General features: G+C 39.9%; 1 protein-coding gene across 1 annotated transcript in view; it reads right to left on the bottom strand.

The window, feature by feature from the left end:
- Positions 1 to 1,087: 1,087 nt before the first annotated feature.
- Positions 1,088 to 18,624, bottom strand: part of LOC108772106 (signal-induced proliferation-associated 1-like protein 1) — a 28,910-nt gene continuing 11,373 nt past the window's right edge. The window contains exons 2-14 of the mRNA XM_018537561.1: positions 10,436 to 10,610; positions 9,675 to 10,157; positions 8,874 to 9,122; positions 8,216 to 8,611; positions 6,795 to 7,006; positions 5,913 to 6,154; positions 5,733 to 5,839; positions 5,348 to 5,582; positions 4,709 to 5,083; positions 4,192 to 4,458; positions 2,499 to 3,992; positions 2,154 to 2,354; positions 1,088 to 2,082 (exon numbers count right to left, since the gene is read on the bottom strand). Coding sequence (XP_018393063.1) covers positions 1,830 to 2,082; positions 2,154 to 2,354; positions 2,499 to 3,992; positions 4,192 to 4,458; positions 4,709 to 5,083; positions 5,348 to 5,582; positions 5,733 to 5,839; positions 5,913 to 6,154; positions 6,795 to 7,006; positions 8,216 to 8,611; positions 8,874 to 9,122; positions 9,675 to 10,157; positions 10,436 to 10,610 — 4,689 coding nt within the window. The 3' untranslated portion in view covers positions 1,088 to 1,829. The remainder of the gene's footprint in view (positions 2,083 to 2,153; positions 2,355 to 2,498; positions 3,993 to 4,191; positions 4,459 to 4,708; positions 5,084 to 5,347; positions 5,583 to 5,732; positions 5,840 to 5,912; positions 6,155 to 6,794; positions 7,007 to 8,215; positions 8,612 to 8,873; positions 9,123 to 9,674; positions 10,158 to 10,435; positions 10,611 to 18,624) is intronic.

The following is an 18,624-nucleotide window of genomic DNA, read 5'->3' as shown; positions in this document are numbered from 1 at the left end:
GTGAACGATATTTCATCCAGAACTTCGTAATGGAGATGTACTTCCATGTGAGGGCGTGTTAATTAGAAGTATATAGGAAGAAAAGCGCTATTAGAGTAAAACTAAGTCCGAATGTTTAAACATCTCTACAACTAATTACACTTGCTAAGCATAACTTCTCATGTACTTAAGCGAACAAAACCGAAAAGGAGCCTCGGTGACGTAAGCGTTACACGCAGAGCTGCGTGAAATATTACTTCACAGTGTTTCGATTATAGGCAGTCAAATATTCTCTCGCATAATCACTTTCCTCTCAGAAAGCGCAGTAATCGGGACGTTCCTCGAACGCCAATATACATAGATCTAGAGATTAGAAACGAGCTAATTATCGATACACACACATTTAATGCATAAATAATAGACAGTGAGATATGGAGAATGAACGTGACGCTCGCAAGAATGGAGTAATATTTTGCTTGTCTCTGATAACGATAATCGCGTCGAGATCGACGGTCCGGATTTAGCCCGGGTGTTGTGAACACGAGGAGAAAATAGAACGAAGGAAGAACATACTGCGCTATTCTTCCGCAATGCGATTAAAAGGATAAGCGTATCGCGACACAGTAACAAACAGTAGGAAGCCGCCGGAATCGCGATGTCGCGCGGCAGTAAAAAGCCGTAGCTTCTTTTTATCTTATAAGGATACAAAACACATAATCCGATCCTTCGTAAGGTACTGGCTAGATGTAATATTAAGGACTGTCGCTGCTGCCGGTATCGCGACACTGCGGCGAGCGAGCGTTTTCGCGTGGTCTCGAATTGAAGGGAGTGTAATCGCAGCTAATTGTTAAACTGACAGAACAGTGAGACAGACAGATCTTAAGGCATCATGGAAATGTCTTGTTTTTTTCTGTGGATTACAATAAACTATTTTATTCTAACCAGTGGTAACAGTTCAATTGATCCCTGTGCCATCCACTCCTTACATAAAGTGCTCTTTGAGCGCTTTATGTAAACAAAAACATGGGAATATATTTTACACTTGTTTTTTGTCAGGAATAAAGATATCATTAAAGTACACATTTTTCTTTATTGATAGACTCACGGTCTTTATGAAACGTGACTTTCGTACATTACGTGGAAATTATGCTTCATCACTTTTATTTCCAAGGAGAAATTTCTTGCTGAGAGTGCGTCGCTTTCATGATGGTGTCCACTTTAGCACGTGCGACATATCTATTAATACGCTATATGTATATAAGATTAATATAAAATGCGTAATAAATTACAGAATTAAAGCGGTCCTTAGCTCGCTAGTAATATTTGGTCATTTGGTCGCTTTTGTAAAATCGAACGTTGATATTGCTTAACGCACGTTGCCCCCGTACAGGTGAATATCCAGACACATACTTTACTTTGTCGGATAATCTAGATGATAGTTCTGTTGTCAACGCACGAATCCTCGGATAGAGGAAACAGTACGATGGTAACTTATACTTTACAATAGAATAATCTAATGAACGTATATAATACAAAATGCGCCGAAGAGATCGCCGAAAGAATTGTGGATATATTACTTTCGCTCAGTGTTTATGCACCTCCACAATCGCCTGCGGTTGTTTCTGATCGATCTATTCTATATCTATATGTTTAGGCGAAGGTCGCGTTAATACTGTACTTACAAAGATCATACTCATGTGATCGAGGAAAAAAAACGCGATCGAAGTAAATGCTATCGATCCAACTGATAACAATCAAAGATAACTCGTTTAGTTCCTGTTTGAAAAACATTGGTGATGATATGCTTTCATCTTCGTGTAAATAACATTCTAAATTCATTATTATATTGATTATTGATGATCCATCGTTTGAAAGAACCACTCCGTGAAACGCCGGAGTTGCTGCGCGGCTGCGTGATTCTCATCCTTTAGACGACGGTTTTCATCTTCTAAGGAGAGTCGCAGGCTCTCGGATTCCTGTAAACGTCGATTTTCGTCGCGCAATCGGCGCACCTCATCCTCCAACGACTGTCGCAGACGCGTCTCCCTCACCATTCTCAGCTCGAGAGTGGATAGATGAGACTGTAAGTCCGAAACAGGATTCCTGCAAAAGATACAATGTCTCATTAACTGTTTAACATTGCATGCCCGATCAAATAATGTATATATGCTTACGTGTTTGCGTTGCATCCATCGATGAGCCTATCATCGGACCATTCTTGAGGATGTTGCTTCGTCGATCTGTTGGAATCCGCGTGTTGGTTTTTCCAACAGTCAACATTTGTGTCGTTGTGAGTCTTTACGTCTTTGATCGGCGTTAAATTATTGTGCGGTTTCATAATTGGATGAAGTGGTTTCGTGACGCGCGGCGATAATCTAAAGAAAAATTATAAGCAAGTTAGATAACTAAGAGTTTCATTTTTTATCTTATTTATAGTATAATATAATCGTATATTATATTTTGTGTTAGTAATATTTAATTGTTCGTAATTAATCATCAAATTTTATAATTTTTCACACCTTTCCTCTTTCGACAACTTATTTTCACTCGGTGCCGGACTCGAGGCAGTGCTGGCGTTCGAGATAACCGTGGCTGGCCTGGCCATCGTCAGAATCACTTCTGAGCCATTGTTTCCATTTTCTTGTCCATTCGCAGGTAACACGCTCAAGGTAGATGTACTGTTGCCGCACAGATTCTCCCTGGACCTACATCTGTTCTGAATCTCCAGCATATTGTTGTTCATCTTATTTGAGTTTTGATTCGGGCTCATTACGCTATTCACGAGATTATTGTTAACGATCTGGCTGTCATCAGCGATGTAATCGGGATTGATCAATCTCATGAGATCTTCCTGCAACGTGCTGGATGTTAAATTCGCGGAATTCCGGTGCGAGTTTCTCATACCAGGCTTGGGTCGAGGACTTTGGTTCCTGGAGCTGCCACTAGACGGGGTGCGATTGCCGCCGCGATGTTTGTTAGCACGTCGCAGTCTAGGTGATACACTACCAGAGCCATTCGAGAGCTCATCCTCACTAGGCATCGTAGTCACCTCTGGACAATTGACGTCAGTTATTCTCATTTCTGGTGGCAGACTAGCTGGGAAATCCTTCGACTGTCGGTATTCGACGCTTACTTTGTGAGGCACTGGTCGCTCTGACATGCTAGTCTTCAAACAGGTGACTTTCTCGCCTACTTTAAAGTCGTGCGGCATTTCATATTTTATGGGATCTCGATTGTGCTCCCCGTTACTGTCGTTACTGTGCTTCCTTTCGTTACCATGTTGACACTCCATTTCATACTTGGCCATCTCTATGTCGTACTTACTATTTCTTCTTTCATAAATATCTTCCGAGTACTCATAACCGATCCTCTTCTCGTGAGTTCGTACGTCGTGTTCATACTTGACCGTCGGCCGTTCGATTATTTTTTCCTCCTGTATCTCGTACTTTGAATTCCTTTCCGCTTTTGTGGGCGTCTCATAGTCATATTTGCCTCCGGATTGATCGTACTCGTATCTGCCGAGATTGTTGTTGCTGCCTGATTTTGGTAAACTATAAACGGCATTATGAGCCAACGGCAGAGAATTTGATGCGCCAATCTTCTGATGACCGTGATGCTGCACGTCATTCTTATGGAGCTCCCTTTGAGACGCATACAAATTCTCTTGCTTGATCTCGTACCGCTCTTTTTGCAGTTTTACGTAATTCGTTGTTATATGATCCTGACCGCGATGCGCATTGTCTAGTTGCCGTTGATAATTCTCGTGTCGCGCATTCTCCTGAATTATTTTTGATGACACGTAATTGCTCTCCTTCGTATAATGCTCGTGACTATGATCACGATGCTTTGAACTGTCCACAAGTTGTTTAGCGCTGACGTAATGAGTTTTATCTTTCTTCTGACCGGACTTGCTGGGTGTCACGACTTGGTAGTTCTGTCGCACTGGTAATGGAGGCGGCGTGCCGTCTGGGCGATGATTACCATCTTGATCTTGCGGTTCCAGAAGCTCGTACCTGAAAGAAGAAGTACTTTGGTCCTTTCGATTCGTTTATCAAGCGTAAGATAGTTATTCATATTAACTAGATCTGCGATAAAGGATGTAATATTACATGCAATTTTATACGTTCAACGATCGACAGTCCAAAAAGAAGGTTTATTAATGTTATGGTGAGTTGTGTAAGGATTAATACAATCTCAATGTTAATCACTCACCAACGATCATCGGCACTACTGTGTCCGCTACTGCTGCTAGTCATTGTACCCTCCAATGGAAACCGTGGATCGTTGAACGATCTAGAGCTTGATCCAGTACCGTACCCGGAGCTGTTGCTCGATCGCGGCGGACTGAACGATCGTTCGTATCGCCGTTGATGCGACATCGCTGTTTGCTGACTCGGTGTGTTATCCGCGCTAGTTACATTCTCGTAATCCCCTTCATAATTATTCGCCAAATAATGACAGTTTTGCAGCGTGCAGCCTCTGTCGTATAAAACAAGAAAAATTTATCGAATATTTTAATTCAGTTAATCTAAAACTAATCTTCAGTTAGTTCTGTCATTCTAACTGTTTAATTTAAAAGTTAAAACTTGAATTTTTAAAAGCAATATATAAAAAAATTGATATAAAATAGGTTAAAATTAATTTTATATTCGATTTTTTTAAATACAACAATTACAAAAATCGATTGAAAGCTAAAAAAGCCGGGATAAGATAATTTATGATTTTGTACCTTCGTGGATTTCCTTCATTGGTCGGTGGTATTACAGTGACAGTAACTTGAACGCTGGTCTTCAGTAGATCGACCATTTGATCATGACTCAAGGTCGACACGGCTACCTTGCAAATCTCAACCAACCTGGATGCTTGCCTCAGGCCCGCCTGCCATGACAGCCCCATACTTTCAACCTGCGTCACAACGCCATCGGGTTGAACGTGGAAGCCCAACTGTCCGAGACCGTTCCTCTTCAACGACAGCTCTGAGGCCGGTGCGCCTTGAGTTACGGCACGCAGCCGTGCTACAATTTCCATTAACTCGTCCCTCTCGCCGTAATCACCGCGTACGTGTATAGTAATACACTCGCCTTGATGATGATACAATCTTAAACTGTACCGCAAAGCAAAGCAAAAGTATTAGTCTACAATTAATCGTCCGCGAGCGTTTTTACGATACTTAAGCTAGTTATGAATAATATGGTAAGTGATGGTTGCACGATTTAGTAAGCAATTTAAGAAGAAATGAATACGAAGAAATAAATAGAAATTGAAGGGCTTGTTTTTTTTTATTAACGTTAAGAAGTTAAATTTCAAATTAATAGATGTGTGTGACAATAAATTAACTTGACATATCGCATAATTACAAGACATTTACCTATTTGTTTGGGCGTGCCATCCGAGCACGCTCACACATGGAGTGACAAATACTATTTGCCTGGAGTGCTCTTCGATCAGTACAATGGTATCTATGCTTATGCCTAAATAACAATCGGTATTCTGATTGCTATCTTCGAGTACGACTTGCCAGCAAATCGCGCCGCGTTGAGACGCATCGCAAGAGAGTCTCGGTCGCACCGTTGTCTTCTTCTTGCTGCTGAAGGAGAGCATCGCTGTTCCGCAAGAAGAAAACAATAAGTTCAAGAATATCATTGAAATAATTTTAATCTAAATAAATTAATTAAACAGATAATATTTAATTACCACACTGTGTTATTATAAAAAATAGAGAATTGTTAGAATTTGTTAAAATTTTAACGTACAAAATTTCTGGCCTGTGTCGACAACTGTGGCGGTAGTATAGTTCGTAGTAAGATCCTTCAGATATTCCTGTCTTGTCCTTGTGGCCATCGTGGCAAATTTTTCGGATCTGATAAAAAATATGTTCGATTTCATAAATCTTACATAACATACAAAACTGAGAAAGAAAACGGTCAATTTACCTGTGAGCCGCATTTTCGGCGTTTATTACTTTTGCCAGCATAAAATCTGCGAAAGCCTTTCCTTTTGTGAACGTAGCGCCCTGTAGGACAGGCGGTCCGAAGATAGGCACTTCTTTGCTCCTGGATACCGCCACACTGTACTGTGTGTTCTCGGTGCAAGGATTTATAGCTCGCACGATGATAAATACATGTTGAAACTGGGAGCGTATTCTTCGCGGACTGAATGGTAACGCACCAGGTTCCTGAGAAAAAAATTATTAATTATAAGCATTGAGCTTGAATTATGCTACACACAAAGAACATATTTGCTATCTCTCTATTTAAAGTATTTAAAATTTAAAGTATTTTTTTAATATATATATATACTTCAAAATTTAAATGTATAGCTAATATTTAAAAATATAGTTAGCTACAAATCTGAAAATAACTTAAGTAAATTCAAGCATAATGATGCAAAAATCTTTAATATTATAGCAAACAACATCCTATAATAATTAGATAATTCAACAAAATTATTTTCAGATTTATATATTTAGCTAAATTTTTAGATAGTTTTAAAATATTCTTTTCGTGTACATAAAACATGCAAATAAAACCACCTGTTGAATATCTAGCTGAACTTGAAGAATCGGTATTGTTGATGCAAATAAATTATTTCTCAAATTCTAACACAAGTACGCGATAGATAACGTGATTAAATATTCAACAACGTGAATCACGATGCGATCGCGATGTCTCACGTTGCTTATTGCGGACGGAGCTGAATAATAAATTTAGTGAGTCGCAAGAGAGCCGTGCGTCATATTCCTGTTTCATCGCGCAGTCATTATTACACAATTGCGTAATCGCGCGGCCTTAATTTACGGTCAGAATAAACTGTACCTGAAAAACTATCGTGACTATGTCATTTCCGATGTGCCTCTTCCTCAGCAGCTGCTGCCGGTTATTAGGCGTGAAGGGTAGCATGGTGGACACGTGAAAGGTGACTTCCGTCCCGCGATGCGTCGCCGCTACAGCGTGTGTACCCGTCGAGTCAGTTCTGGTGTCCAGTCCAGCCTTGTAACCCTCGAATCCTCGCAGTCTTATTCTTTGGCCTGTCATGAAAACATGCAATTATCTCAATTGCCCGGCGCGCAGCAAAGAATTGTTGGACGTCTCATTGCGCGTTCTCAGGACGGCGTTTACACTTGCACATTGAACAGTGTTGTCGATCCTATTTTCTGCGATTTAGTCGCATGTAATTGTTATCTTAAAATATAACTGTCGAACCTATTCATAGCTTTCCAAAGGACGTAAAATAAAACGAAAAAGCAAAAAGCAGGTTAATATTTTATATCAAAAAATTAAATATATTTTATATTTAACAATAAGTTTATAAGAAAAGGAATAAATGTCTAATACAAATTTCTTTGAATTGTTTGTTATTTCCAGAATTATATAGAAAAGCTGATAATCGCGTCCACGAATTAACACGAGATAACCATCTGCTAGGCACCCGCGGAAGCGACGCGAAACACAACGCGCGACGCGTGAAGAAATAAAAACAGGACGCGCGTTTCTCTTTTAGAAAGCGACAGTAATCGTTAATAAGAATAACTAAGGCGATCGTAAACAGAACAATTCTATTCGGACAGTCTGTACATAACAACCGCGAAATTACGCGCGAGTTTGCGGATGATTAGCGTTACAAAGTATAGTAAGTGAAATCATTCCGGGACATTGAATCGGTTAACCGTCGATAAAGCGAGTCAAACTATTGCCGAAGCGACCGGTGGATCGCACATAAGACCTATGTGTAAATCGCTTTTCTGTCTGCTTTATTTACGGCGTTTACGAGAGAATTTTATCCATTTCCAACGAGACTTCTTCAACTCACTACACTGTGTTAATTTGCTTGTTAATGCAAACGTGAAAACTTTCTAGTTGTAACAAATTTTATCTCCTAGTACATAACAATAAGTAAAATTTATATAAATTAAAGGAGCAATTTTTTAATATTAATATGGAAAAAAGTAAACAATGTGTTCTTGGCAGGAAATAGACATTAAGCATTTATGCTAAAGTGAAAGTATGATATACATGCAAACCCTACGTTTTGTAAATAATTTTTTACCTTCATTAATTTTTATATAGTAAAATATTAATTTATATATTTTTGAACAGTTTTAATATTTTTTACTTGTAAAAACATTTCGATTTTAGTTTCAATATCCTAATACTTTATGTATTTTTTGCTACAGCTTATGTATTTACTACAGCTTCAATATTTGAGAGGAAAAGTTGTAATAAAGAACATTGCGTACCAATGGTGTCCAAGAATTCTAGGAAAGCTGGACCAGCGTGCTGATTGTTGTACATCTCTTCTTCGGACCTCTGGCCGGATCGACAATATAGCACCCCGACTTTGTATTTATTGGACAATCCCTGCTCATCCAACCTGGCTAGCGCTTCCTCGGCAGCAGGTGTGCCGAGCCTCAAACAACCCAATTGTACCTCCGGCGCAACCAGCTCAAGGAGTTCCCTTGTGGGCGGTCGGCCTTGCGGCCTAATGCCTAGGGCCTCCTCCGGCACAGAGCCGCGTAGCGTTAGTAATTCAGATGTGCGCACGATCACACGATACTGATTGACATCTTTGCGGATACTGATAGCTACCGGTCCCAGCTGTTCGTCCATGCCGAACCAGTTCTGATGCTCTCGTCCTGCAACAAGATTCCGTTCTTTTCATTTTCCACTCATGAGATACTTTGAGTGAATAATCGATTATGTAAAATTTTCCATATTTTCGTATTTCTAATTTATGTATCTTACTTCAATTATTAAGTAGTGCAGCGTAGGAAATTATATTTTATAATTTCACAGTATAAGTTTGATCATCAAATCAAAAGTTTAATTTAAAAAAGTAAAATTTCCGTTTATAATACGCACAGAGTTGAGCGAGCATAGATGCGCGTTTTTACTTACCGAGAAAATATCGCCGGTAGTAATGAGCCCCTTCATCGACGCTCTCAATGGGCAGGGGCCGTTTCTGTAGTGGACAAGTATTCTTCCACAAAGTCTCACCGGGTAGGGGCTCCAGGACAGAGACACCATAAGACAACGATGGTCTGTGAATTCCGTTACCCTGAGAACAACGAGTGAGACCAACTTCGCGTTCCCCCTCGCCGCCGATCTCGTTGCGAAAAAAGGGACATGACTCCAGCAGGTCGTTACCTGAAACCGTCAGTGAGAACATTAGCATGATTCGTTCGAAACTTTTTCATTTGTACTAGATTGTCAAAATAGTGCTATATCACTCTTCGATTTTCACACAAACACACACACATACAAATTTATTCTGAAACAGTAACAATATCCTTCAGAATAAAGGCCATTTAATAATCATTTGCCATCAGTTTGCTAACTGTCGAATTTGATCTCGCTACCATTCGAGCTCCTTAGAAACGAAGAACTTAGCTGCCTCAATTTGCTCAACAGTTTCGAATTATTGTCCTCGCAAGAAATGTTTCACTGAGCGAAACAGAAGTTAAATGATGCAAGAAATGTATGTCAGGTGCGATAGAACCTCGCTATCTAGATTAATGATACCAAGACCAAATTCGGCAATCAGTAGACTAATGGTGATAATCGTTATTGAACATGGTGGTTTTAACTATTTGAGGAGTAATTGTCGTTGTTTCGAAATAAATCTGCATGTAAAAACCAAAGAATAAGTCAGAACTTTTTTGACAACCTAGTATAATTATCTTTTCTTTCTTAACATACCTTTTCCATCGCCGGCATCTTCCTCGGGGGTCTCGTCAGGCGTGGATGCTCTCAGAGCACTGGCGGCGGACGCTCCGGTGGCCGTGTTTCTTCTTCTGGCCAACAGAATCCCCCGGAGCTTCGCAGCGTAGCCTAGATTCGCCGTCAACGACTGGCAGTCGTAATGAGCGAACGCGCGTCTCCGGTGCCTCTCTTCTACGTCGGCCGACACTACCGGACTAGTGCACATCTCCTCCATCGCCCGTGGCGGCTTACTGCTCCACAGTCTGTTCAGCTTCAGCCGCAGCTTTGGACTGGAACCAGCGCCGGTCGGGCCGCAGACCTCGTCGACGTCAAGCGGCTGGCTAGACCCGTCCTGCTGATGAACGCGACGCAAATAGTCAGCGGCGACGACGCCGCGCTGCTCTGACGGTCGAAAGTCTTGCAGCATGGCGAAGAAATTCTCGCTGCCTGTGATGGACTGCGCCACTACATCGATGCTTCCTGCGACGGAACGAGTAAAATTGAAACACCTTTACAAGTTATTCCAAAGCAATACAGCTGATTTCTTTCGAAAATTCAACTTTGAAAGAAAATATTAATAAATCACGAAAAATTGCAGTTATATTAAAATTATATTATTATAAATTCATGCGCGCACTAAAATATTCTTTTGTTCTAATCATACGATTAAATAAAATAGGGGAAAGTAGACGGATCGTTCTCTACAAGAAGTTATTTCTGGGAAAAATATCTGGTAAAAAAATAAATTTAATTCGTACCATGGGAACCATATTCCCTCCTCAGAGGCGTCTCTGGCACCCGGGAGGCAGGATCCGGACTGTGTGGAAGCTCCAGACTGGAATTGGACCTGTGAAGGGCCAATCCACGACCTACGCGGCTCACCGGCCCTCCGCTGCCGCCGTTCATTGACAGACTCGCGATCATCTCTTCATTCTTTCAACACAAAAGAAACAGAAAAACTTAAGAAACGGATAATACAACACACTTGGTAACAAGGATGTCGCGGATTTACATTCGTTGATCAATTGCTAAATACATTCGTTCACGTTCGTTCGGAAGCAAGAAACTGGACAGTCACCACGCGGCTCAAGTATAGATAAACTTAAGTGTCTCTAAACAAGCGCAAACTAGGACGACTAATTAGAGTCATCGAGCCTTTCGCGGTTGTACTTGGCACTTGGCACGTAACACGCGTGTACGTGCATGTTACACGCACACGCACATACGAGGCAGAAGTATACCCGAGGGTACTACATATTCTCGCGACGAGTTCATTCATCCTGCGAAGTGGCTCTCGTGCCGCTGGCGACTTTTTCCCTGTCCTTCCCTCTTAATTAAATTGGCCCTTAATTACAAGCAAGGCCGACGAGGTGGTGGGAGGCGAAGAGTGGAGGTATGATGAACTAAAAGTCGCGTCATGCTAGTTTCGCTCATTATCGTCGGGATAGCTGGATTTCTAGGTATAAAAATTGCGTTTTTTTATATGCTTCTATTTAGCCGGAGATAATAAAATTATTCTAGAGTAATTTTATTATCTCTCTAGGGTGCTTTCCAGCAAGAGATACAGATGACATGGCATAATATAGTAAATTATTACATCCTTGTTGTTTGTCAATGTTAAACAAAGATGAAATGAAATCATTGTGCTACGCTATCTCTTGCTGGAAAGTTTCATATTAATCTCAATAGATAATTTTAATTGATCTTAAACTTGAAGTTTCTTTTTCCATTTTATATTTATCTTTACGTATAATTCATATCGCGATGTATACATGGATTGTGTATGTAAATTCATGGAAAATGTTTCTTTTATACCTATATATATACATATTTCAAATTGTTGACTTCCGACTCGGCAAAATTAGAGAACACGAATTTTGCTGCCTTCCAATTGAACTCTCCAAGGAGAGAGATCACGAGCGGCGCAATCTCCCCTCTAAGATCCCCGTTTCTGGTTGGTATTCGCGCTGGCGCCGTCTGGCCTTCTCTCTTTCTCTCATCCACGCGGGGAGGGAGCGTTAATTAGCCCCGTTCTCGATCTCCAAAGTGCACGGTTCATTGTATATCGTCGTCAACGATATGATACGCGCTCGCATCTACGAACATCGCCGGGACGCACCTGCCACGCCTGCGATTAGTCGATCGGGTTCGAATTAGCCGTATATACCGTTTGACCGTATCGCCAAACACGTCCGGTGAATGGTCGTTCGCATTGTTAACCCCTTCGAGCCTTACGGACAGGTTACGGACCGCTCGAGCTGTACACGCGTTGACGGGATCGGTATTGCGTGTCGCAGTCGCCACCGCTGTCACCATTACCGATACCGCATTATTCTGGCGACACGCACGAACGTATCTGGGAACAACGCGTGCAACTTCGAATGTCCGGCTGTTCAGGTTCGTTTTATTTAACCTTGGCAAACGTTTCCAATGTGCGACCAGATGTCCGGATTCTCAGTGTTATACGGACGAACACAAAGAGAACGCGGCCTCTTTTTTCAGACGCCCTCAAATGTTATCGCACACTTTTTCAAGTCATCTTAATGCTCACCCGTGACGGAATTACATTTACACATATTTCCCTTTTTTATGTATTATTATCGCTCCGTCGTATTCACAAAACTTCAAACTAGAATGCATTTTTTTACGTATGATTCATTTATCTCATTCTTCTCTCTAAATTCTTTATAGAATGAAACTTTCCTCTTGAAGAAGAGTGGCAGAATTCTTATTCTTTAAAGAGTGAGAATTTTTTACTTCAAAGAATTTAAAAAGCTTCTCTCCTAAAGAATTAGGTTTATTTTAATTATATTATACATTTTCTTTTACAAAAGCATTTTTGTAATAAAAAGCAAAGACTTATTTAATTGTACGATCGTTTCATGAAACCAGTCCCAGTTTTTCCTGTCGTTGACTATGTCAGTCATGGATGAAAGGTGCGGTCACGCTATTCGACGCTGCATCCGTTGTCTCGTATGGCTCGCCTCATACCGGATATCATTCGCATACGACGCGCGCCGCGTTTATTCAATTTCGAGCGTCGATCGACGTGCCGAACTTCGCCCTCGGCATACTGTGAAGGGACGAGTGACGTCACGTCGCGAAAAAACGGGAGCTCCGGACTCCGGAGGTATTCGGGCACCGAGAGCGGTCCGTGATCATCGGAGAACGTCGGTGGCCCCGTTGCATTCCGCGCATTCCGCGCGACCCTCCGCCGCACTCGAGGCTCTCTTGCTCACGCTGTAGTTTCGTATGCACCGGATGCACGACGGCGACCCGACGTCCGCCTGATCAGCCTAGCCGGGAATGCGCACACGTCTCAAATATTATACATTATGCTTTCAACTGTTGCCACAATAGTGAAAATTTAACCACGAACATTTCCAGGGTATACCAATGGCGAAGCTGAACTCGATTTTACATTTGCTCTTTTCTTCTTTACGTAACTCTACACTTATTACATATGTAACCACAGTAAATTCTCATTTAATGCGCATAATTATATGCGTTTCGTGTTGTATAGAAGCTCATATTGCACAAGATTTATTGTCAGAGAACATGTTAATTGCTTTATTACAGAAAAATAAAAGATGATTTAATATTGTAACAAGAAATTATTCTTATTTAAATAAGAAATATTCTTAAATCAAAAATAAATTTAGAAAGTTTATATTAGACGAGTGATTTAAAAAGAGTCTTATTATATTAACCATTAGAAGAAACACTTCAGAAAACTTCGAATTTAGTAAAATTATTAATGAAATTAATGTGTGTGTGTGCGCGCATATTGTAGAAATAATCTTATCTCAAAAATGCAAATTAGATTGTCATGCGATAATATATGACAAGAATTGAAAGAATTGGCACCGTTTAAAAAAAAAGCATTGTGCAGAATAATTTACTGCAAAGGAATCGTGTTAAGTATCTGTTGTACGTATTTCCTACTCCTATAACTTCTATCAAGTAGTGCTTTCGCGAGTCGTTAACGCGCTTTATTATCGTGTTGCTTATTTAATTTTTGGTGTAAATTTATTTTTGAAACGCATTCTCGCGAAAGATTTAGCGTCCATCTGCAGATTGCATCTTTCCGAGGAGGGTAATAACGACGCATGCAGATCTACGCAGGCGATCGTAGAATACCAGATGCGTCTGTGGATTCGCTACCTCCTGTCTCGCAGCACCCTACACGCGCGTGCTTGCGTATGCTCGACGACGCGTGGGTGAGAGACTCGTAGCGTGTACGAGATACGTGCAGAAAACGAGTAGCCGCGACCTGCATAATACGGGTCTCTATCTCAAGGTAACGCGCCACGGTACTCGCGCTTACTTTACGCGCGAATTACGTTTAACACTACTCCAAAGTTGTTCCTTTCTGAGGTTTTCACAGAGAAGGCTATACCTTTCTTTCCTCCGCTAGAGATACACGTCGTTTCAGAATTATCGGCGATTTTATGCCCGTTTCTAATGTAGATTAATTAAAATCTTTTAATATACTCTTCATCTTTTTTTAATCCTAAAAATTATAGAAAAAGATAAACTATTAAATTCACAATGTCAAAAATTATACCCAATTTGAGTCATTTTTAATTATTTCTGATAAATATCACACTGTGATATTTTTTTTCCAAATGTCGTGCTGTTTTTTATATTTAAAGTGTATTAATATGGATGTTAATTACTTTTTTGTAAGTTTTTTGTACTTGAAACTAACAGAAAAATAGATTGATTTACATTTTAACATACTTGGAAGTTAAAAATAACAAAATGTAACTCAAGATGTCGAGTTGCCTTTTTTGATATCTAACAGTGAAGAGAGTAAGATTAATCTACATTGATGAAAACAGGCATTACACAGTGATTATCACGATCCAAAAGTAAGAAAATCAGCCCCTCGATATTATACGTTTATATAACGGAATCGCGTTAGTATATCGTGTTAAATTTAATTAAATTTATCTCCTCATTTATCTGTTGTTTATTTCCCAAGTTAGCTACGAGATCTGTCGCTTTTTTATTTAATATTTCTATTTAAATAAATAAAAAGTTACAACATGAAGCACACGGAGGAAAAAGTGCGAAAAAATGAACACGACGAGATCCTGCGGGTAGTCGGCAAGGCGATAATGGAGAAGAAACTTAAGAACCAATCCCACGGTCAAGCCGAGTTGACTCATCGAGCACTCGACTCGCCAAGGACAACCGTGTCCGCAAGCTTCGTTCCGCCGGAAGGAAATACTTACGTTCGCTGTAAACAGCCATGCCGCGATCGTATTGAGCGATAATAATTCGAATCGTACTGACTCAATCGCCAGACTATCGCGTTGTGAATATGCGTACTATCATCTCGAATATATCGAGCATCGTAAGAGACACGTAACGTTCACCTGTTTGGTCATTTTAAGTTCTTAGATATTTTTGCAGAAAATATTATAAATAAAAGTTGTAGAGTTTAAAAAGAGGACCGTCAGATAAGCTATTATTAATTTAGATTTTGAATTCCAATAAGACTCAAAAAATCAAGCTGACATCAAAATTTGTGCATCCTGCAATTATTTTAATGACTTAATAAAATTATTTTCAAATCTGTATCTAGCTGAATTTTCAAAAACTTTATAAAAATTTTTTTCGTGTATAGTTTATTTGATCTGTATATTTTATAGATTAGAGTATAAAAAAATTAAACTCCATGAACATATAGAATTGTAGTAATCAATAATAATTCTATTATAAAAAATTAATTAATATTCTAGAATGGTATAATAATAAGAAACAAAGAGGAAATAAAGAAGATTTTTGAGCTAACAGCTCATTGCGTAACATTTAACAGGATTAAGGAATCCGGGCGATGAATAGACGTTGAATATCGACATGACGAGCTCTATGTTGCATCAGCATGCGAACGCGCGTAATCAGGACTTATGTATTTCGTTTCGTCTCGTTGCACCTTTGTTCGGCAACAGCTGTTTCGTGAACATACGTTTCCTTCACGTGCGATCGACGGCCTTGTATATGCGATGCAGTGATTTATGCGTCGATTCCCCGCACTCGGACAACGCGGGATCGTGCAACGGGAATGAGATAGATGATTAACGCCAAACAAAAGACGTCATGCGCAGGTGCAGCGTGCAGCATAAATATAAATGCACCACGCAACGGTGTTATCAGCAATTATTTATTATTCCATTTATGTTAATTAGTCTCCTACTACATGGAAAACAATAAAATAATTATTAAAACAATCGCGAGATTTGTGATTATACTGCTCGATCCACAACCTTGCTTTAATCATTAGGCTTTAAGCTATAAGTACTAAGAAATAAGCTATAAACCTTATATTTTCTGTGAGTGCGCTAAAGAAATCCTGAATATCAACCAATGAGAGTCAAGAAATAACGGTTGCAACACGTAATGAGATTTTATATGTCAGTGTATCGCGAGCGATGAGATCTACAGTATTTGACAACATGGATAGCAAAATTGACAGAATTGATGTCGAGGTCCTCGTCAAAACAAACCCAATATTCAATATTCAATACTAAAGACCGCTAATGTAAGAACATAACTAATACAAATACGAAGCCTATAACAGTCTAGCTTGGATTTTTTAATCTCTTACATACAAACTACCGCGGTACTGTCACGAATTAAAATAAGTTAATAATTAACTAATATACGTAGTCCTCTCAAATTGCGCGCCGAACAATCGTCGGTCTTGAAACGCAACTCTAATAATCTGAAAATACTAAATTTGGAAAATTATTCTTATTGCGAAAAATATTACCTCGGCCGGAAATCGAACTCGGATACCTTGCTTTACGCGCAAGTGTCCTAGCCAATTAGGAATATTACTAATGCCTCGGTAGTCTAATTGGCTAGGACACTTGCGCGTAAAGCAAGGTATCCGGGTTTGACTCCCGGCCGAGGTAATATTTTCCGCAATAAGAATAATTTTATAGATTTAGTATTTTCAGATTATTAGAGTTGCGTTTCAAAATCCAATATTATATTATATTATATTATTGATCTCACATATTTTTATGTTTAAATGCTGTTATGTTTCATATAATCTCGCTGTTTAATATGTACTGATGTCTTAAATATTATGTCCATATTGTGGACTACTTAATGTGTAACATGTTAAGTTTTATAGCTTACTTCTTATAGTTCTTATACCTTAAAGCCTAATGATTAAAGCAAGGTTGTGGACCAGGCATACGAGAAGAACAGTTTTACTAAAGTATCTAAGAATTTATGTAGATACAAATCTGAAAATAATTTTATTTGGACCATCAAAATAACTACTTAGGAATCTCGAACATGAGCAATGCTGCAAAAAAATTTGACATTCTTGACTGGCAACCAGTTCGAGTCCTGCATAATTAATTTAATGGCCCAATAAAATTATTTTCAGATCAGTATCTACCTAAATTTTTAGATACTTCAGCAAAACCGTCCTCCTTTCCATGTGCATTTTCTTTTCTTAGAATCGCTGGCTCCCTCGTATAAAATAACAAGATCGTAAAATAAAATAGTTTATTTATAATGCGCTTTTTATATATCACTAAGCGACACCGCGAGCGCGCCGATTAATGCATCCGCGCGCATTTCATGCACTTCGTCCGCGGAAAGTACGTCGACAAAATCGGATAGGTCGAACCGAGAGAGAGAGAGAGAAAACGACAGCCGATGTTACACGTTCCACAGTCACTCTGAGAGATAAGAAGACCACCTTCGAATTACCGAGAAGCTCTCGATGCTTCGATAACCGGTCGCAGACGATCGTCATACGGATGAAGAGCGGGCGGGTGGCCTTGCAGCTGATTACGATGAGTGCTCCGCTACGTAAAAGGGAACCTGAAATCCGAGTAAAGCCGCGGATGCCATATCTAACACATTAAGCACACGAAATGAAATAATTGTGATTACTTATGATCGGATTACGCAAGACCACATTACGGAAGTCGAGATCTAACGCGCGACTTTCCTGCAAACAGCGGAACATATTCGAAAGGATTACTGATAACGTACGTGCCAAAAAATATTCTTGATATATTTAATCTCATCGCGGTGTAAAAATAAAATAATACTAAGATTAATATAATTCCTATTTTCCTCCCTTGAATTAAATAAGATTGACTTTTGTCTAATTGAGACAAGAGAATAACATATATAAATTATATATTCTTACGTTCAGAATAAATCTTTACTCAATGTTACAATACAAAAGATGCTTATAGCGCCATAATAATTAGCACAAAACCGATGCAAAATTATTTTATTCTGGATTAAACATTTTTCCATTTATAAAAGAAAAATATTTTTCTTAATAATAAATATAATATGATCGCCAAATTATGATGATCTCTATATCAGTCCTATTTCATGATAGATTTAAAAATAATGGCATTGGATTAGGAAATAAATTTTGTTGTGGAAAATCTATTCTGTACACGTTCCTTATTTATTTGGAAGCCCGCTTCACAGCTTATCCGTGCACGACGGAAGAGCACTCATCGGCGAGAATTCTTTTTAGTAAACTGAAGAAAAGAAAAAGAAATGACGAACACAATCACGAAAGCGGCAATCCGTTCCACCCGCGATCGCCCGTGCTACCTTCAGGAATTTCCTACGCTTGGTTTGCCTGGGAGAAATCCTTGGCAACACCCCAGCGTGCCGGTGCATCGAATTCCTCCGTCGGCGATCAGTGAGCGTGTCGTCGCGGATCGCGGCGAGGCCGTATACTGGTGCGACGACTTTTCCGCGCGTATACGTGCTGTGGGAATGCTCGCGGTGCGTGCAACCGCGGCGTCGAGCGAGTGCGTGCGACGACGTGCGATGCGTACGGCCGCGTGTTCTCGCATCATCGCAGGTACAACACGCAGGTGGATCGTCCGTCGCACTCTCTCTCTCTCTCTCTCTCTCTCTCTCTCTCTCTCTCTCTCTCTCT

This window comes from Cyphomyrmex costatus, unplaced genomic scaffold (assembly GCF_001594065.2).
Source record: "Cyphomyrmex costatus isolate MS0001 unplaced genomic scaffold, Ccosl1.0 scaffold18, whole genome shotgun sequence".
Lineage (NCBI taxonomy): Eukaryota > Metazoa > Arthropoda > Insecta > Hymenoptera > Formicidae > Cyphomyrmex > Cyphomyrmex costatus.
This window is presented reverse-complemented; position numbering and strand designations above follow the sequence as displayed.